Source organism: Ovis canadensis, chromosome 3, assembly GCF_042477335.2.
Source record: "Ovis canadensis isolate MfBH-ARS-UI-01 breed Bighorn chromosome 3, ARS-UI_OviCan_v2, whole genome shotgun sequence".
NCBI lineage: Eukaryota > Metazoa > Chordata > Mammalia > Artiodactyla > Bovidae > Ovis > Ovis canadensis.
The window spans coordinates 81639126-81661240 of NC_091247.1; the positions used below are offsets into that span (position 1 = coordinate 81639126).

Genomic DNA, 22115 nt, shown 5'->3' on the forward strand with positions numbered 1-22115 from the left:
AGATGATGTGAAGGCACAGAAAATCTCAAAGCATGAGTCTGTCACATTAAAATACAAGTTCAACAACATTAATGCTCTTAAAGTTGTATTTTAAAAAAAAAACACAGGTAGAAAACTCATGAAAATGTGAAATGAAAAATGAATAATTGATCAAACAAATTATTTTTCATTGCTGCTTGTTGTATTTCTAAAATTGGAAGAGGTCATTACTTTTAAACTTTGGCCTGAAAGTTGTTTTTTCCATCTGATGAAAATACTCCAGTTTCAAGGAAATTTGTTTTCATAGGATTTGAAACTCAAAGAAAAACATACCTTCTAAGAGCATTTCTGGAATGTCTGCTTGATATCTAGGTCCCACTCTGATTTCACCTTTGTCAGCTAATAGTGTTTTCACTGAGGGATCATAGACCAATGAATAGAAAAAGGTATCCTGGAAAAAAAGATGACAGAAGACAGAAATAGCAACATAAACGTAATTCCTTCTACTTTTTATAAAGCAATAAATCCAGTGTCATAATAATGAAACCATAAAACTCCACAGAGCATAAAATTTCATTTTGGTGAATAAATTCATAAATCTTTAAGGAGAGCATAATGTTACTATCATCAGGTAAACAGTATAAAATTAAATGAAAACAAATAGCTTACAATCAGGGTGGATAATAAAGTATTACTATTATTTGTTTAATTAGTCTAACAGAAAACCATTAATTGCTCTAACAGTTAAGCTAAAGTCAAATAAAGACCACTGAAATCCAGTAATCATTTTAAGGCTGTAAAGCCCACACCAAACAGTAAGGGTGCCTTACTGACGTGTGACACTGTTACTTTGAGAGTGCCCATCCCACATTTTATCAAAAATATTAAAATGCAGACACATTTCACATTAAAACGATAGAACTTAATTTATATGCAGTTTACTAATATGTCACACTGTATACACTTAATTACAATTATCTATTTAATTACAATTACCCATTAATTATAATTTTGCAGTTGTCCTTTAAATTCTAAAACATATGTCTATATGGGTAAGCATATAAACATAACTATACATTCTATCATCACCAGCATACAATCTAACTTGCCATGATCACTTAAAACAGCAAACACCCTACTTACTGAACCTAAAGGATAAAATGACCTATAGCCACCAGTCGTTAGCTGAATTCTGCATAACCACTAGAAATCATCTGAACCAGCAAAGTCTTGCCTTTTGTTCCCCTCAACCTCCCTGCCCCATGGATGTGAGGGTCATCTACTGCATGACTCTCCGTATTAAACCCTGAAAGGGCCTATTAAAGAATAGTAGATTGACAAAGGACTGAGGTTTAAAAGCAAGAGGATAAGAAAAAAAAATCCTAAAGACTTGGCAAATTTTCATCTACTACAATCCTTAGCAGATACAAATTGTTAACAAATTAGAAGGTAACAAATATCATCTTTTAAAAAAAAAAAAAAACCAGAGAATTTCCAGGTGGCCGAGTGGTGAACTCTCTGTACTTTCATTCAATGGCCTGGGTTCAATCCCTGGTTGGTAACTAAGATTCCTCAAGCCACACAAACACAGTGCGGCAAAAAAAATCCACTCTCCGAACAGCCAAATACAATATAATATACTAAAATATATTGACTATTTCTTCTTTTTATTGCTGCTTCTGTGAATGAAAGATAATTTCTGAGCATCATCAATCCATATTATCTATCATTCTGTTTGACAGACTGACAATAAACCCTTCTTTTCCAAATTTCACAAGACTATTAGCCTTTTTTTCTGCCTTAAACACTTACTTTCCTTCTAATTTTATTAGGCTTCTGGTACACAGTAGTTCTACATGTTTGCATCAATCTTCTTCTGTAATTTTACTTCATTTGAGATAAGGGAGCAACACTTTCACGCATAGAAAACCACTTTTTAAAAGAAAATATGTCCCTTTAATTTTGCTTTTTAAAATATATATGTAATAAAGATTCTGGGAAAACAAACACTATGAAATTATAAAGGTTAAATACTGAACCATCAATAGTAAAGTATTTTCCCCACAATAAAACTGATAAAAGTCACATAAAACTGCAAAATGTAGAATAGTCTGCTTACGAGAATTTCCTCCCTTCAATGGCGTCCATGCTCTAATTCAATTTCATAAAAATATTTATGACATCTCTTGAAGGTTACAAAAAAATTATTCTTAGGTGACAAAGTTTATTAGGATTCTAGTAAAGAAAGCAGACCACCAATGGTAAAATTTTATCTGCAAAGAGCCTAAAAGAAAAGCTATTTACATCACTTCCAAAAAAAAAAAAAGGGGAAGAGGACCAAGTATTTTTATTTATTTCATAAAGCGCAAATTAGTTTCTCCCCTCCCCCCAGAAAAAGTTCTTTCACTACCAATTCAATCATGTGCTAGACTTTTACCAACTTTTCATTATGCAGCAAAGACAGACAGACAGACGTAGGAGTTTTTTCCAACTTTTATCTCAGTTAACCAGAAAAATGAAATTACCTGAATACATTCTAATCATGATACCTTTACCATAATATTGCTATCATTATGCAATAATTTGTTAGAAGAAGAAATAATACAAAAGTATAGGCTTTGTACGAAATAGAGAGGGAAAAACACACACAAGTATAATCGTGAATTACCTCTTTATCAAGATATGACAATACTGACTCTGTCTCATTCAGAAGGGCAACACTGCATTTCCCCCTGTTGAAAGAGAAAAAAAGTGAATAAATGCAAGAAAAGCCACTTTGCCTTCACAGAGATGATGTACACAAAGTTACGAATATTCAAAATGTAAAGGTAGTATTAAGAAACCAGATGGCAGTTGGGAACATCTAGACATGTATATACTTGGACTTATTCTACATCTTGGTGTTATGGAACCTAAAAATAAGGCTGTAGACATTTGGTGAGAGGCTAACCTGGGGAAGGAACAGTGTTAGGTACCAAATCCTTATAAAATAAAACATTTTATAGGTATTTCCTAACTCTTTAGGAAGAAAAGAAAAGAACAGTACAATGTAATCTTCAGACAAAGTTAGCTTCTGAATCTGTAAAGAGTTAATATGAGGCAATTTTATACAAGGGATTTTTAAAGAAATCACCATGTAAACCAGTGCCTAAAATAACCTTCAAATTTTATAGTAGCCACTGCATACAGGAACACAAAAATACACATTTCCATCAGGGTTACCTGATGTAACTATACCTTTATTGCTAACTTACCTTTATTGAAACTGCTCTAAAGATGAGTTAAAATTTAAACACAAGGAACTCCTATAGAGCAAGGGGCAAATAAAAATCGCCAGATTCATGGATCTTGAAGTCTCATGGCATTTACCTTTGATCATAGCTGGGTGTGTACTTGAAAATGAAATGCTGTTTAAAAAAGGCCTGTCTAGACCTGAGAAAAATTATGGTTATTCACGTAGTGGTATTTAATACCACTTTTAAAATTATCTTCCCAGTTTGAAAAATTCAGTATAGCTACAAATTTGACAGAATTCTGAGACTATTCAAGTTATAGATATTGGTCAGGGCTCACAAAATACTTTTAAAATGTTATAATATCACTTGGTTTTCTAAACAAAAATCAAGACTTGCTCCCCACAAATTAACATGTAAAAACAAATGCATCAAATACACATTACATAGGAAGTTTGTTGTTGGATTATCAGAGTGAAATACAGTTCAAAGGAAAAAATTACCAAAAGCAAAAGCAAAACATGAATGCGTAAGTCAAAAACTACACTAAGCATTTTGCAACTGCAGGTTCCTTAAACTTATATTAAAAAAAAAAAAAGTTTTCCTCTCATCAAAATATCTTTCTCTGTTAATCATCTTAGGTTGATATCACTTCAAAAGGTTTCTCTGAGAGCATGTGGTACTTCTTATACTATCCTGTCAAATCCATAATTCGGTTACTGGGAGTTATGAAGGTTTTCTGTTTTTCCAATGTATTTTATTTGTGCACAGTACTGAAGCAGAAAAAATAACATTATTTCAGTGCATGTAACACTCAAAATCAATAATTACCTGATATGTTCATGCAAAGGACAGAATTACCAGAAGGGGAACTGCTCTGCCGCTGTGAGCACATCTACGAGGGCCATAGAAGAACTTCTATGACCCATGAATATGCGCTCACGCATGCAAGAGTGCTTAAGGAACAAACGGGATTTCCAAAACTAGTTTCATTTATTTCTCTTGCCTCAGTAGCAGCTGACAAAGCAGTATTTCTAACATTTAAGGCTTATTCCACCTAGAAATCATAAAATCTTTTTAAGTTCTCTATAGTCAGGTTTAAAAACAAAATGGGGAGGAGCAGATGTTATAAATGTTATTTTAATAGGCATCACTTGAATTTTATAACAGACACTGAAAATTCATAAAAAGAATGCAGCATAAAGGTGCCTCCATACTGTCTGAAATGATAAAAGTTTTTTTTTAAGAATTATTTATTTATTTATGGCCATGCTGGGTCTTCGCTGATGCATGCAGGCTTTCTCTAGCTGCAGTGAGCAGGGGCTACTCCCCAGCTGCAGTGTACCGGCTTCTCCTGTTGCGGCGCATGGGCCCTAGAGCACAGGTGCACAGGCTCAGCTGCCCCGCTGCATGTAGAGTCTTCCTGGACTGGGGATCAAACCCCATGTCCCCTGCCTGCATTGGCAGGCAGACTCTTAACCACTGGACCTCCAGGGAAGTCCATGAAAAAAGATGCTAAACTGAATCAGTAAACCATTATTTTCATATTCATATCAGGAGGTAAGGAAACATTGGTTATACTGGTTTTAGAGGCCCGAGATGATTACAAAACCAATAAAAGGACAGCCATCCCAATCAATCTAAAATGTAAAATATCTTTGGAAATATAGATTTTATGCAAAAAGGAAAGGATAATAGGCAATTTTAACTTATAATTTTTCTTTAATGTATTTATACTGTACCTTTCCCCCCATTAAAAACAAAAATGTGACACTTAAATTTTCATGTACATATATTAACAGCTAACAAAGTAAGAGACTGAGTCAGAATTACTTTATGAAGTAAACAAGCATATGTAATTAACACATGTACCACCACGCCAAGAGATGTTGGTAAAGTAGTTCAAAAAGAGATTTAAAGTGTTGGCTTCCGTTATGCTGAACAAATCTTGGCTCACAGGAAAAAACATGATAAATTTTAAGCTAACCGCAAACTAAAGGAACTATTAACAAATTCTGAATATAGATAATGCAGTTGTTCTGCATTATACTGAATCTCAAGCAATGAACCGGTGTCTCTTCCCCAGCACTTTAGACCATAAGGAATAAAGATACCAAAATATTAACAATATAAAACACAGGAAGACTGTAACACTGAGAAAGGCCCATATAATCATTCATACTGCTTTTCGACAGGAAGTTACACAGAAGCACAGAATTTCTAGAGATAACATATTTTCCAACATATCATTCAAAATGGTTTTTTTAATATATTTTATTTCAAAAAATATATACATATTCTATTTCAGAAGCTGCAGAGTACAGGGACAGAGAAAAATGTAATTATTACAACACAATACAGTCCCATGTTTAATGGCAGGTACTGATCAGCCTAAAATCTGCTGTTTCCTTAACAAGATGTTAGCACCCTCCCACAGGACTCAAAAACCTTATGTAAAATGTGCACCTAGGTTATTTTTCCTCTTATCAAACGATGTTACTACCCATTTGTACAAGCGGAAGTTTAAATTAGTATCCATTTCCCCCACTATCTATCTGTAGGCTTTCCTTCACTAACACACAGAAGCACAATGATCCAGGACCTGGAAAAATGAAAATTCTGAGTGTCGCACAAAGATAATTGAATCCAAATATCTTGGAAGGGCTCCAAGAATCTATGTGGTTAACAAGCATGACCAGGTGATCCTTAGGCATACTGAACATGAATTTTAAACCTGCCTTGTTCACTGAAAGCCATTATTTCTTTATTAAAGAAAGGTATTTTTCCATTTTTAAAAAGGAAATCTTGCCATCTGCAAAAACATAGATAGTCTAGAGGGTACGAAATAAATCAGACAAAGAAAGACAAATAGCCATGTGATCTCTCACTTACATGTGGAATTTAAAAAACAAAAGGCAAACAGACTCACAGAGAACAAACACGTGGTTGCCAGAGGGGCAGGGGTAGAGACGGGGGTGGGCAGCGGTGCGTGGGGCAAATAGGTGAAGGGGACTAAGAGGTACAAACACCCAATTAGAAAATAAGTAAGTCATGGGAATGTGAAAGATAGAGCATAAGGAACATGGTCGGTGATACTGTAGTAGCTTGGTATGGGGGACAGACAGCTGCTAGTCTTGTGATCATCTTGTAACGTACGCAAATGTCAAATCACTATGTAGTACGCCTGAAACTAACACAACGTTGTATGTCAATTACATTTCACTTTTTAAAATACGTAAAGAAATAATTTGCTGTTGTGGTGGGGGGAAGACTCTCAACACTCTTAGCCACGAGGAAAATGCAAAATCAAAACCACAGTGAGATGCAGTTCACAGAAAACCACACAGATGGGCTAAAATGGAAAACACAGACAATAACAAGTGTCGACACGGATGTGGCAGAACTGGAACACTAACACTTTCCTGAGGACACAAAACTGTGTGATTACTTGAAGTTCCTCAAAATGTTAAACACAGAGCTGCCATCTGACCCAGCAATTCCACACGAGAGTGTAATACCATGAGAAGAGAAAACACACATCCACACAAAGTCTTGTGCACAGATGTCCACAGCAGCATTATTCACAACAGGCAAAAAGCAGAACAGTCCACATTTCCACCAACTGATGAATGAGCAAACAGAACGTGCAGTTCTAGTCCAAGTCCAAAGGCCTGAGAATCGAGAGTGCTGCTGCTATAAATCCCAGAGAGGAAGAAACCGAGGTCCCAGCTTAGTCAGTCAGAGACAGAGAATTCTCTCTTCCACGCTTTTCCTCTTTTCAGATCCTCAACTGTATGGAAGAGGTTTCCCTCACACTGGGAAAGACAATCTGCTTTACTCAGTCTACTGATTCAAATAACCTCTTCTGGTTATTTGAAAACATCCTCATGGACACACACAGGGTTTTTTTAACCAGACATCTGAGTGTGACAGGAGCCCAGCCAAGCTGACCACTACTTCAGCCACCACAATATCTCAATAAAGTCACTATTAAAATATATACATTCTTCTTCATAACTATCAAGGTCATGAAAAACAAGGAAAGACTGGGACACTCTTACAGACCAGAGATGATGAAGACATGATGCCTAAATGCAATGTCAGGGTGAATCCGGGAACGGCAAAAGGACGTCAGAGAGAGAACGGTTAATGTCTGGATACAGTCTGGAGTTTAGTTCACAGTAACATATCTATGTAAATTTCTTAGCTTTGATGAAGATGACATGACTAAATGAACTGCAAACATTAAGCAGAAACTGAGTGGAGCACATGGACGCTCTCTGGGCCATCCTGGAAGCTTTGTCTGCAAACCGGAAAATACCCCAAATCAAAAGGTTTACTTTTCAAGACTCCCTTCTTTCAAAAAAGGTGCATGTGTGTCACTGATTTTATGAGTCTGCTATTAGCCACAAACTGAATTCTGAACATTTTTTCATATCAAGAATCACGCCTGATTCTGTGACTGGAAATTCAGCAAATAGTTTTATACACCATTTAATTCACTAAACACAATGAACAAATATTTTAGAATGAAATTCAAAAATGCAAAATGCTTTCAGAAGATAATGTTTCACAACAGCAGCAATGTAAGATAGGACAAAAAAAAAAAGATTCAAAATTCTGAGGGAAATTATTTCCAAACCAGAATTATATCCCTAAACAAGTCATCAGTCAAGTGTGAAAAACATTTTCAGATAAGCAAGGACTAAAATGTTTTACATTTTAGAAGATTAAGCAAAAGGAAAAGGCAAAACAATTATTAATTCCAAGGAAAACAAAAGGTTGTACAAGAGACAATTATGTAAGGAATATTTATGTGCTCATAAAATACAGAGATGATTATTAAGTTAAATAAAACTGTGATATGCTGGAAACACAAAAGGGAATGGAGAAGAGGAAGCAAAGAGACATTTTCAAAATTGAAAATGAATAGTAGCAGTGTAAGAGTAGTATAAACGCCAAAGTCAGTGTTAGAGAAGTTGAAAATGACTGCAAAATGGGAACCAGGCACATAACTGCCTGAGATAATATTAGACAGCCATATTCCTATAATTAAAGTGAAGGGGCAGGGTCCTAATTAGATCAAGTACATAAATTTACGTGTATACACACACACACACGCGCGCACATACACCAAGGGAGCAAGAGTTATGATGACATTAAATCAGGTTTTCGCAAGCCTGGCAGCACCACTGGCTGAGTCAGTAGACGACAGAGGAGTCCTAAACCAGATATGAAAACCAAAACTGTCCAGACTTTGTCAAATGCTCCTTGGGAGACAAGAGTGCTCCTGGATGAGAACATGATATTGACTAACCATGGTTTTCTTAACTATATCTTACTAACAAATGTTTAAGGACTGCCTATATAAGCGAAAAAATATAATTTTATACAATTTTGGATTATTAAAAGGAGGAGACTAAAGGAGAAAGAAATCTGGACACTTTCAAGTATTTCTATTCAAATATATATTTCCTGTTGTTAATACCACTTTAACAGATGTTAACAAATAAAGGTTAAAGCAGGCCCCCAAGAAACAAAGCAGAAAAGCTGAAACACTTCTGTGAGTAGGTGAGCTAAAGGAATCAAAACCCAAGAAACGAAGGTTGAGCTTAATCTAACAGCTCAGTGGCTTCGGTGAAGAAACATGACAAGCAGTGTCTTTTAGAAAGCCTCCTTGTGTTTATGGCATGTGGAGAGAACCAAAGCAACAAGATATGAATCCCTGATCCTGGAGATATGATAACAAACATGAAAGAAACTTTCAAAGAGAAATTCAAGGGAAAAGAACCCTCTCTTGGTGCCACCTTCCCTTTTATAACTAGGAGAAAGTGAAATGTTCAAAAGGCACTAGGAAGTTCCTCTTCTCCAAGACAAGATGACCCATAAATTGTTTTGATACTAAGAAAATCTCATAAGCGTTTATTCGCACAACCGTGTGGAACACCAATACAAAATGTAGGCTATACTGTGGTATATACCCAGTGCTTTTCTTCATTATCATTTTAGTTGCAAAAGAAAACACTTCAACCACCAAAGAAAAGATTACATAGCGTAAACACAACAGTTGAGAAAAAATGTGCTAAACACGTAGCCTTAAAAATGTTAAATTGTGGCATGATTTTTCTCGTTTCTATTTTTCCTCTAGTCCTGCTTCTCCTGAAAACCTAAGCACGCTAAGTAACTTCTTTATGCTACATTTATCTCTTAAGCAGCACTACTTATGGTCTCAATAGCATTCTTTTGGCTAATTCAAATTTTGTTTACAGATACCAAGAAAGCCACAAAAATCTAACATCTTAAAATAAAAATACTGGCACAATGAAATGTACAGAAAGAAAACTGCTTTTATTAGTTTCTTTAACATTGTCAACTCCAGAGAGAGACTGCTAACTCACAGTGGAGTTCTATTTTATTACTTATACACTTTAAACTTAACATTACTAAAACAGGAGGGAAGGGGGCAGGGCACAACCTTTAAAAGAATGACATAGCCCGAGGACACAACATGAACAGATTAGAACCAAACAAGTCCAAGACTGCAGACGGTCCAAGTCCACTAGACTTTGAGCCTCAGCATACTCTCACTGTAATACATGTATGCTCAGTCACTCAGCTGTGTTCAGCTTTTTGTGGCCCCATGGACAGTAGCCTGCCAGGCTCCTTGGTCCATGGGATTCTCCAGGCAAGAAAACTGCAGTGGGTTGTCATGCCCTCCTCCACGGGATCTTCCCAATCCAGAGATCAAACCCAGGCCTCCCACACTGCAGGCCGACTCTTGACCAACTGAGCCACCAGGGAAGCCCACTGTAACACATGAGCGAACTGAATGACACACCCACAGGCACCATGACATGTCCAAAGTCAGCCATCAAGGCCAAAAAGTGCATGGTGGTCCAATTTCTGGAAATCCCTACCCCTTGCCAAAATGGTTGGAATACTCCTTTCACTCATTAGCCTATGAAACATTGCCCCCTGCACCCCGCTCACAAAAACTGACCAACCCATACTCTGTGGCCCTCTTGCCTTCTGAGATGGAGTGTGTTTCAAATAAATCCACTTCTTATCTATTACTTTGTCTCTCACTGAATTCTTTCTGCTACAAGACATCAAGAACTTCAGCTTCATTAAGCCTGATACAAGGTGCGTGATCTCAGTTAAAAAACAGTAAATTCAAATCCCAATCAGAGTTACAGTTTCATTACTACTTATTTATCAACAAACACAAGTCTGTAAAAATTTTTCTCTGAAGATTTTAAAAAGGCCTCCACAGAGATATCATAAATTCACAAAATACAAATCCTTTCAGTTCAATTCCCCTGCTTTGACCAATATAGAAATAGGAAGAAAGAAATACAAATACAAAAAGCATAATTAAGACATTTTCTACTGTTTCACTTCATAATTTAATTTGTACACAGCCTCATAATTTAACATGTGAAATGACCTACCCACAAATTTGCTCTTTGAAGTATTAACTGTAACAGTAAAAGACTAAAATGGAGCAAATATCCATCAATTATTGGATTATGAACAAAGCGAGTGAAGGTGATGGAATTCCAGCTGAGCTATTTAAAGTTCTGAAAGATGATGCTGTGAAACTGCTACACGTTCAATATGCCAACAAATATGGAAAACTCAGCAAATGGCCAAAGTAAAGGACAGAAACAGTATGGAACTAACAGAAAAGAAGAGGTTTAAAAAAGGTGGCAAGAATACACAGAAGAACTATACAAAAAAAGATCTTCATGACCCCAATAACCACAACGGTGCGATCACTGGACTAGAGCCAGACATCCTGGAGTCGGAAGTCAGGTGGGCCTTAGGAAGCATCACGACGAACAAAGTCAGTGGAGGTGATGGAATTCCAGCTGAGCTATTTCAGGTTCTAAAAGATGACGCTGTCAAAGTGTTGCACTCAATATGCCAGCAAATTTGGAAAATTCAGCAGGGGCCACAGGATTGGAAAAGTTCAGCTTTCATTCCAATCCCAAAGAAAGGAAATGCCAAAGAATGCTCAAACTAGCACACAACTGCATTCATCTCACACACTTGCAAAGTAACACTCAAAATTCTCCAAGTCAGGCTTCAACAGTATGTGAACCGAGAACGTCCAGATGTCCAAGCTGGATTTAGAAAAGGCAGAGGAACCAGAAATCAAATTGCCAAAATCCAGTGGATCACAGAAGAAGGAAGAGAGTTCCAGAGAAACATCTACTTTTGCTTTATTGACTACGCCAAAGCCTTTGACTGTGTGGATCACAACAAACTGTGGAAAATTCTTAAAAGAGATTGGAATACCAGACCACCTTACCTGTCTCCTGCGAAACCTGTATGCAGGTCAAGAAGCAACAGTTAGAACTGGACATGGAACAACAGACTGGCTCCAAATCGGGAAAGGTGTACGTCAAGGCTATATATTGCTATCTTGCTTCAGTTCAGTCACTCAGTAGTGTCTGACTCTTTGCAACCCCATGGACTGCACAAGCTTCCCTGTCCATCATCAACTTATTTCCTTTAGGATTGACTGGTTGGATCTCCTTGCAGTCCAAAGGACTCTCAGAGTCTTCTCCAACACCACAGTTCAAAAGCATCAATTCTTCGGCGGTCAGCTTTATCACCCTGCTTATTCTTTACGTCACCCTACTTATTTAACTTATATGCAGAGTACATAATGCGAAATACCAGGCTAGATGAAGGAGATTCCACCAGTCAATCCAAAAGGAAATCAGTCCTGAGTATTCACTGGAAGGTCTGATGCTGAAGCTGAAGCTCCAAAACTCCGGCCACCTGATGGGAAGAACTGACTCACTAGAAAAGACCTGGATACTGGGAAAGTTTGAAGGCAGGAGGAGAAGGGGATGAAGAGGATGAGGTGGTTGGATAGCATCACTGACTCGATGGACATGAATCTGAGTAAGCTCCAGGAGGTGGTGATGGACAAGGAAACCTCGCATGCTGTAGTCCATGGGGTCACAAAGAGTCGGACACGACTGAGAGACTAAAGTGAACTAAAATGAAGCGCAAGCAGGAAGCAAGATTGCCGGGAGAAATATCAATAACTGTAGATATGCAGATGACACCAACCCTTATGAGAAAGCAAAGAGGCTAAAGAGCCTCTTGAGGAAAGTGAAAGATGAGAGTGCAAAAGCTGGCTTAAAACTCAATAGTCAAAAAACTATGATCATGGCATCCGGTCCCATCACTTCATAGCAAATAGATGGGGAAACAATGGAAATAGTGACAGACTTTATTTTCTTGGGTTCCAAAATCACTGCAGATGGTGACTGCAGCAACATTATTAAAAGACACTTGCTCCCTGGAAGAAAAGCTACGAACAACCTAGACGGCATATTAAAAAGCAGAGACATTACTTTGCCAAAAAAGGTCTGTCTAGTCAAAGCTATGGTTTTTCCAGTAGTCATGTGTGGATGTAAGATTTGGACCATAAAGAAAGCTGAGTGCCGAAGAATTGATGCTTTTGAAATGTGGTGTTGGAGAAGACTCTTGAGAGGCCCTTGGACTGCAAGGAGTTCAAACCAGTCAATCCTAAAGGAATCAATCCTGAATATTCATTAGAAGGACTGATGCTGAAGCTCCAGTACTTTGGCCACCTGATGTGAAGAGTTGACTCATTAGAAAAAACCCTGATGCTGGGAAAGACTGAAGGCCGGAGGAGAAGGGGACGACAGAAGAAAAGACGGTTGGATGGCCAACTCAATGGACATGAATTTGAGCAAGCTCCCAGAGATGGTGAAGGACAGGGAAGCCTGGCATGCTGCAGCCCATAGCATCACAAATAGTTGGACACAACTGAGCAACTGAACAACAAGAATAAATTAGAAATGTAAAACAGCCATTGGACTGAATGAGACACATGTTTATGACTTGACAAGCACAACATAACAATGTCATAATTTATTTCACTATTTACTTAAAGACACTAACACACACACCTCACTGCTTCTATACACATTGTTTCTAGAAATAAACATAAGATTCTACGAACATTAATGAGCTGGGGACTGTATAGGAGAGGAACATTTTATTATTTACCCCACATGTTTATTTCTGAACTATATACATTACGTATCCCTTCCCCTCAAAATGTTTAAGTTTATAAATGGGGGGCCAAATCAGTTTTCCTTAATCCTGACAACAAATTCACTGCTTTTGGATCATTGGTTAGTCCAAGCATTAATCCAAATTGGGTAACTATGCCCAATCTCAGTAATTCATAAATTCACTATGGCAATCTATTACCATCAACTTCCATCTTCTGAAACCAAGCATGGCTCAGTTTTCCTGAGTTCCCTGAATCCTAAAGGACATATCCACATAGTAGCTAATCAGGGAAGGGAGGAAATGCAGAATCAGAAGAGGAGCAGTCAAGAAACAACAGTGCAACCTTGGATCCAGATTCCACCTCAAGGAATACATACAATAATATTTTTGAGTATTTTTTAGTTCTTTTGTAGGCATCAAGGCCCCCCACACTCATGTGGAGGATGGCAACTTTAGGCTGAGTGCAAGATTTCTGGAGCACCGCTCTGGTGTCAGGGAATGTTTAACGGGAGGATTCCTACATGCTGTTTCTCAAGGATTCTCTGTTCCTTATCAGTTCCTATTCCAGGAACGAGTAGAGCTGCACTCAGGACTGAGATCATGAGAAAGGGTATCTGCTTGGATTCCTTTCTGTAACTCCTTTCAGTGACTCTTTTCAGAGTCAGTGACCTTGTATGTATTAGATTATCCATAATGTGGCTATTGATAAAATTTCATCCTGTGTAATAGCTTAGTAACCATCTTACGAAAGATATATAAGCCTGCATTTCTGCTAATAAAGCACCTTTGCTCCATCAGAGCTTGGGTCCCCGTGTCTGTCTGTCTTTCTGTCTTTCTTTCTCTTCCTCTCTCCCTCCCTCCCTCCAGCTCTCTCTTTCACTTTCTTATTGTGCACTCCGGACCACCAGGTTCTGGTCCACTGAAGGACCCCAACACTCTGGTACCTCACCACCAACCACTCGGAAGAAAACCATTGTATGCCCTGCAGCCCTCACCCCAAATTCTGCTATAAAACTTCCCACAATCCACTGGGAAGTTCTGGGTTTTTGAGCATGAGCCACACTTGTTATCCTTTCTTGGCCCTACAATAAACCTTTCACTGCTCCAAACTGGAACCTTTATTCCACCCCACTATTTTGGGTATACAAAATAGTTTGCATTTTGTTTGGTAACACTACTAACTATAGTTTTACAGTCTTTGGAATATTTTTTTTTCTTTTGTTTTTGTTTGTCTTTTGGCCACGCCACATGAGGGATCTGAGTTTTCCAATCAGGGATCAAACTTACAGCCTCTGTAGGAGAACCACTGGACCACCAGGGAAGTCCCCATATTATTTTATTTCTAAAAAGATTCTTCATATAGCTGGTTTCTGTTCAATTATTAGTTTCTGGTATGTATGACCATCTAGAGAAAAAGTCTACCTTCAAAAATTAACTACTCAAGGTAAAGCATGAACCAAAAAGATTTTCAGATTACATCTCTTAAAATGGATGAAAACATTTTTTTTAATGTTGAATAACTTAGAGTCACAAAACAGTTCCAAAACAATTTTCTAACTAGTTTCACAAAGACATACAAGGAGATAAACCCCAATACTGCAAAGTATTTTTACTTGGAGTCTCACAATAATAATGAATTAACGACAGGCAAAGCCCAGGGGTTTATCTCCTTTTTTCTCAGATGCCTTTAAAACTATAGCAAGAGCATTAGAAACAAAAGAACCTAAAATCAGTACAATAAGAAGGCCATCAGCACATGAAAGATGTCAAGAAATTCTTGAAGACAGGTAAAACAGACTGAGCATAGCAAACCAAAGCCCAGGATGAGCATTTTATTTACTAGGAAAACACTAGAGAGATTTTCACTAAGATCATAACAAGGCACAAATGCCCACTTAACATCATTACTATTAAACATAGCACTGGTCATTTTACTTAATACAATCAGACAACAGACAACAGTTGAGACAAGGTCCAAAACATGCACAGTGACCCGATGCCAGGGAAAATGAAACTGATCTACCCAGCAGAGCCCTGAAGAAATTCCAGTCTTATCTAGGAACATATCACCCAAAACATACCCAATCTCAGAAGCTAAATAGAGTTGAACCTATTTAGTCCTTGGACTGGACAGTGGAACAAAGCAGGGCTCTGCAGAGCTCCTGGGAACAAAAGCCTCTGAGTCCCCTGTTGCTTGTTTGTAGGAACAGACTCCAGCCTCCTTGACCTTCCCTGAGTCCCAAAGGGCAGATTCAAACAGTTGCTAATCAGTGAAGGAAGGGTATACACAGACAAGGGAGGCACAGTCAAGAAACAATAGCACAGTCTTGGGGCAGGTTCCACCTCAAAGGATATATGTCCCAAATCACTTTTTAGCTCTTTACAGAACTAAAACCCCCCAAATGGAAAATGCCAGCATTCTTCATTCCAGAGTAGACCATCTGCCTGCTAAGTTGCTTCAGTCACATGCAGCTCTTTGTGACCCTGGCCCTCCTCCAGGGGATCTTTCCAACCCAGGGGTAGAAACTGTGTCTCCTGCACAGGCAGGCAGGTTCTTTACCACCTGGGAAGCCCCAGACCAACTGAGACCAGATTAAAGGAATCACAGCAGCTCATCAAGATACTACCTGAGACCAGATTAAGGAATGTAGGCACTGCTCCACACCCGAATCTTGTCAGCAATCCCATCCTTGAACCACTGCCATAAAACCCCTCATCAGACCCTTCCAGGATGGGACACACAGTTTTCAAAGGCAGGAGTCCCCTGTGTCCCCACTTTGCCTAGAAAAACAATAAGGCTATTCTTTTCTATCTTATCCAAAACTCTGTCTCCAAGATTCAACTTGGCACCAGTACACAAAGGCCAAGTTTTCAGCATCAAGACTGCCAGGAAATACCGTGGGCTTTTACAAAGAGAAAGAGAGACCAGAAAGGAAAATTCCAGTCTTAAGAACAGAACCTGGAAAAGCCCATTATATAGCCTAACAGAAAGAAGTCTACCAGCAGTCTGTCCATATAAATGTAGCTCCTGTTTGGCCTCACTATTCCCTTAGTTTTAAAAAAAGTATAGACAACTATGAATCACTTAATATTTGCAAAAAGATTACAGAACAAAAGATAAATACAAAAAACTTTCTTAAAAAACCTGAAACTAGAGGAAACAGGGGTGACTTACAAAACAAAGAGAAATTTGAAGATACAATCAGAATGTTTAAAAAATTTGTGAGGATAGTACATTCATAAAACAAAAACAGGATGTATTGAAAAGGAACATGCAGAAGACAAAAGGTTGAGAAATTTTTAAACTATGGTTCCAAAATTAAAACATCACCAGACAGACGAAAAAATTCAAAGATCTGGCTCAAAACCAAAAACAAATAAGCAAGTTTTTAAAAAATAAAAAAACAAAACAACAAAAACAGGAGACAATCAATCCAGGAGATCTAATGTAAAAACAGTTGAGGAAAAAAAAAACACTTAACAACTGGATTAAAAACCAGGCAGAGGAGATGAATCTCAAAAGAAGACATAAAGATGGCCAACAGGCGCATGCAAAGATATTCAACATCACTAATTACTAGGCAAAAATAAATCAAAACCATAATGAGTTATCAACTCACACATGCGAGAGCTAGAATTGCTATCCTCAAAAAGGCAAAAAATAACAAGTGTTGACAAGAATGTGGAGAAAAGGGAACCCTCATACACTGTTCATGGGAATCTGTGCAGCCACTATGGAAAATATTAACTGTTAACTGTTAATTGCTCAGTCACATTCAACTCTTTGTAACCCCACGGGCTGACTATAGCCCGCCAGGCTCCTCTGACCATGGAATTTCAGGCAGAAATACTGGAGTGGGTAGCCATTCCCTTCTTCAGGGGATCTTCCAGACCCAGGGATCAAACCCAGATCTCCTGCATTGCAGGCAGATTCTTTACCATCTTGGGTTGGCCAAAAAGTTCACTCATCCATGAGATGCTATGGAAAAATTTGAAAGAACTTTTTGGCCAACCCAATAGTATGTTGATTCCTCAAAGATTAACAACAGAATGATCATGTTATCAAGCTATTCCACTTCTGGGAATTCATCCACAGATTATAAAAACACTAATTTGAAAATATGTGTATTCCCCACTCCTTGTTCACTGCAGGGTTATTTATAATAGCCAAAACATGGAAACACCTGAAGTGCTCATCACCAAATGAATGGATAAAAATGTATGATATTTATGCAACAGAATATTAATCAGCCATAAGAAAGAAAGAGACAGTGCTAAGTCGTGTCCAACTCTTGAGACCCTATGGACTGTGGCCCTCCAGCCTCCTCTATCCATGGGGTTCTCCAGGCAAGAGTACTGGAGTGGGCTGCCATTGCCTTCTCCAGGGGATCTTCCTGACCCAGGAATAGAACCCAGGTCTCTAGCATTACAGGCAGATTCTTTACCAACTGAGCTATATGGGAAGCCCAATCAGCCATAAAAACAGATGAAAGCTTGCCATCTGCAACAACATGGATGGACTTTGAAGGTACTGTGAAAGTGAAATAAATTAGAGAAAGAAATATACTGTAAGATTTCACTCATATGTGGAATCAAACAGATGAACAAAAAAAACAAAATAAAGGAACAAACCAAACACATGTATACAGAGAAAAGAAGAGTGGTCACCTGAGGGAAAGGGGCCTGGGGAGGCTGAAATGGGGAAAGGGAATCAAGTGCATGGTAACAAAAACTAAATTTCAGTAGCAAGCACATTGTAGTGCATAGTGAAGTAGAAATATAATATTGTACATAAGAAACTTATATAGTGTTAGATGCCAGTGTTATCTCAAGAAAAAAAACTAGTAATAAAACAAAGGCTATACTAAATTTAAAAAAAAAAAAAAGGCCAAAACCACTAGCAAAGACAAAAAAAATATATAAAATATTAGGGGAAAAAAAGCTCAGCTACAAAGACAGTTGTCTTCCAATTAAAATCATCTACCTCACCACCAGGGATTCCCTCATAGCTCAATCGATAAAGAATCTGCATGCATTGCAGCAGACCTAGGTTTGATTCCTGGGTTGGGAAGATCCCCTGGAGAAGGAAATGGCAACCCACTCCACTATTCTTGCCCGGAGAATCCCATGGACAGAGGAGCCTGGCAGGCTCCATGGGGTTGCGACAGTCGGACATGACTTAGCGATTAAACCACCAACTCCACCTCATACCAAGGTCATCGCTGAAACTGCAGAATACAATGGGTAAGAGAATTTTAAGCTTTCAGTTCAGTTCAGTCGCTCAGTCGTGTCCGACTCTTTGCGACCCCATGAATCGCAGCACACCAGGCCTCCCTGTCCATCACCAACTTCCGGAGTTCACTCAGACTCACATCCATCGAGTCAGTGATGCCATGCAGCCATCTTATTCTCTACTGTCCCCTGCTCCTCCTGCTCCCAATCCCTCCCAGCATCAGAGTCTTTTCCAATGAGTCAACTCTTCGCATCAGGTGGCCAAAGTACTGGAGTTTCAGCTTTAGCATCATTCCTTCCAAAGAAATCCCAGGGCTGGTCTCCCTTCAGAAAGGACTGGTTGGATATCCCTGCAGTCCAAGGGACTCTCAAGAGTCTTCTCCAACACCACAGGTCAAAAGCATCAATTCTTCGGCGCTCAGCCTTCTTCACAGTCCAGCTCTCACATCCATACATGACTACTGGGAAAACCATAGCCTTGAAGGGAAATTTGGGTAATATGCAGAGTGTGGAGAACCTATGTGATATAAACTTTCAATGACAACAGATGTTTGAGGACAATGGGGTTAGACATCTTCAACCCAAAATTCAATTCCAAGCCAAATTATGTACCACATGTGTAGTAATAATCTATGAATTTCATTTCACAATAGCATACGAAGTTTCAAGAAATACGTAAAACAGAGATTGAGTCTGATAAACTTGATAGCCTCTGCTGTTGTTATACCAGAGAAGGCAATGGCACCCCACTCCAGTACTCTTGCCTGGAAAATACCATGAACGGAGGAGCCTGGAAGGCTGCAGTCCATGGGGTTGCTGAGGGTTGGACACAACTGAACGACTTCACTTTCACTTTTCACTTTCATGCATTGGAGAAGAAAATGGCAACCCGCTCCAGTGTTCTTGCCTGGAGAAGCCCAGGGACAGGGGAGCCTGGTGGGCTGCCATCAATGGGGTCGCACAGTTGTACATGACTGAAGTGACTTAGCAGCAGCAGCAGCAGCAGCTGTTGTTATACACTAAAATATAAAACTAAAATTAAGAGTCATAACTAAAAACCACAGAAGCCTTCCAACTAGTATATGAAGAGGAACAGTATAATCAGAATATCACCACTCCATACGAATTGTGATTAATGGAATTCCAGGTGTGTATATGTGGCAGTCACTCAGTTGTGTCTGAATCTTCACAATCCCCTGGGCTGACTATAGCCTGCCAGGTTCCTCTGTCCACGGAATTCTCCAGTAAAGAATACTGGATTGGGTAGCCATTTCCTTCTCCAAAGGATCTTCCCAACTCAGGGATGGAACCTGGGTCTCCTGCATTGCAGGTGGATTCTTCACCCCTGAGCCACCAGGGAAGCCCGCATTACAATGGAGCTTTCGTGAAATTATCAACTTGTGCTATGTATGCAAGTCAGTCCTGGCTTTTCTATTCTACCCCACTGGTTTATTTCACAATCCACTTACCGATACTGTCCTACATTGATTACTGTAGCTATGCTGCTGGTGCTGCTAAGTCACTTCAGTCGTGTCCGACTCTGTGCGACCCCATAGACGGCAGCCCACCAGGCTCCCCCGTCCCTGGGATTCTCCAGGCAAGAACACTGGAGTCGGTTGCCATTTCCTTCTCCAATGCATGAAAGTGAAGTCGCTCAGTCGTGTCGACTCCTCGCCACCCCATAGACTGCAGCCCACCAGGCTCCTCCATCCATGGGATTTTCCAGGCAAGAGTATTGGAGTGGGTCGCCATTGCCTTCTCCGACTGTAGCTATACAAGTGTCTTAATATCAAATGATATAAGCCTCTAACATTTTTATTCTTAAAGACTGACTTTATCATGATTCTCAAACTTTTAGATCTCAAGATCTCTTCACGTTTCTAAAAATTATTGAGACCTCAAAGAACGCCTGTCTTTGTGGGTTATATCTATCAATATTTACCTTAGATAGATATTAAAATTCTAAATTTAACATCAACTAATTTAAAATAAAAATAAATATTACACACTAGCAAATATTTGCTATTAATAACTACTATATTTTCTCCTCCAAAATTAATCAGAACAGTGGCATTATTTTACAGTTGTACAAATCTCTTCAATGTCTGGCTTAACAGACAACTATGTTTTCACATGAGTGACTAGTTTACTTCATTTCCAAAAAACATCCACCAAATGGTCATGTCTTAAAAAGAAAAACATAGTTCATCTCTCAGTGGCTTTTTCGGGGAAACACAGTGTTCCATGACAAAGGTGGCTATTTAATAGTTCAGCTCATATTTCAAACAAGACCATGAGTTTTCTTCTCAAGGTAATCATCATGCTTGCGTATACAACAAAAGTGATTCATGCAGACTTCTCGTTTCAGTACATGGAACACTAAAAAGATGTGTGACCTCTTTTTGTTCCTTTCAGTTTTATGGAGGTATAACTGACCTACAGTGCTATACACATTTAAGGGGTAGAGCACAGTGATTTGCCTTAGATACATCGTAAAATGAAGATGTGTTATCTCTTGAAATAGGGAGAGGCGATGGGTTGCACATTATCAGTACCCTGAATGCCAAGGAAATATACCCTGTATACCGTACAATATTTAATATGCTGTGTGAATGTTTCTTCAATTTTTCTTTAAAAAGGCATTTGAGATTTATTAAAATTAAAAAACTGTACTGTTTGGCAAAGGACATTCTTAAGTGTAACTTGCCTCTTTTTCCCTTTACTTTTTATTGCAAATACATACAATACAGTGATAACGACAGGTTGGTGACAATGACTTGATTACAGCTGGCTTGGTGCCAGCAGTTGACCCACCACTGCTTTTGCACATGGTTTTGTTTTGGCAAAATCAATACAGGGAAAAGGTAAGTAACATCTTACTGTTGATATGAAGATAGTTTTGATCTCACAAGGCCCCTCCTGAATCTGTATGGGGAGACACCCAGAAGAATACGAACCATGCTCTGAAACATTCTTGGTCCTTTCCATTACCACAGATTTTGGACTCAGCTTCTTAATTTACACATACACACACACAGGACCCTGCTAAGTTTTTATTTGGAATTACACTGAATCTTTAGATCAGCTTGGGAAAATAGACATATTGTTACACGTTTACTTTACTAAGTCTTTAATTCCTTTAGCAATACTCCATAGTTTCTATGTGCAGTTTTTATACATCTTTTCCTTTTCTTCTTCTTTTAAGACATCCTTATAATTTATTCCTAGGTGTCTGACATTGCTTGACGATATTGTAAATCGTATCTTTTTAAACTTAGCTTTTACCTGACCTCTATTCACACCATATAGATAAAACAGACCTAAACATAAAAGGTGGAACAGTAAAACTTCAAGAAAACAGAATATCTTCATGATCCTGAGAAATCTTAGCCTAGTCCAAGACCGTAACACTTGGATTGGTTTCTAAATGAGCACCAGTCTTTCTGAATGACAAAGTACTCTTTTTTTTTTGCGGGGGGGGAGGGGGGTCCAGGACACACTTATAGCAGTGAAAGCACCAAGTCCTAACCACTGGACAGCCAGGGAGTTGCCCAAAGTATTGTTACTCTCATTCTGCTACTTCAGATATATCAAACCTATCAGGCA

General features: G+C 38.6%; 1 protein-coding gene across 8 annotated transcripts in view; it reads right to left on the reverse strand.

The window, feature by feature from the left end:
* Nucleotides 1-22115, reverse strand: part of MTA3 (metastasis associated 1 family member 3) — a 217826-nt gene that overhangs the window by 87097 nt on the left and 108614 nt on the right. For all 8 annotated transcript variants that reach the window (XR_011255718.1, XR_011255716.1, XR_011255715.1 and 5 more), the window contains exons 5-6: nucleotides 2648-2711; nucleotides 313-430 (exon numbers count right to left, since the gene is read on the reverse strand). Coding sequence is in view for 4 of the 8 variants with exons in the window: in XM_069583458.1 (XP_069439559.1) it covers nucleotides 313-430; nucleotides 2648-2711 (182 nt within the window). In the remaining 4 variants the exon portion in view is untranslated. The remainder of the gene's footprint in view (nucleotides 1-312; nucleotides 431-2647; nucleotides 2712-22115) is intronic.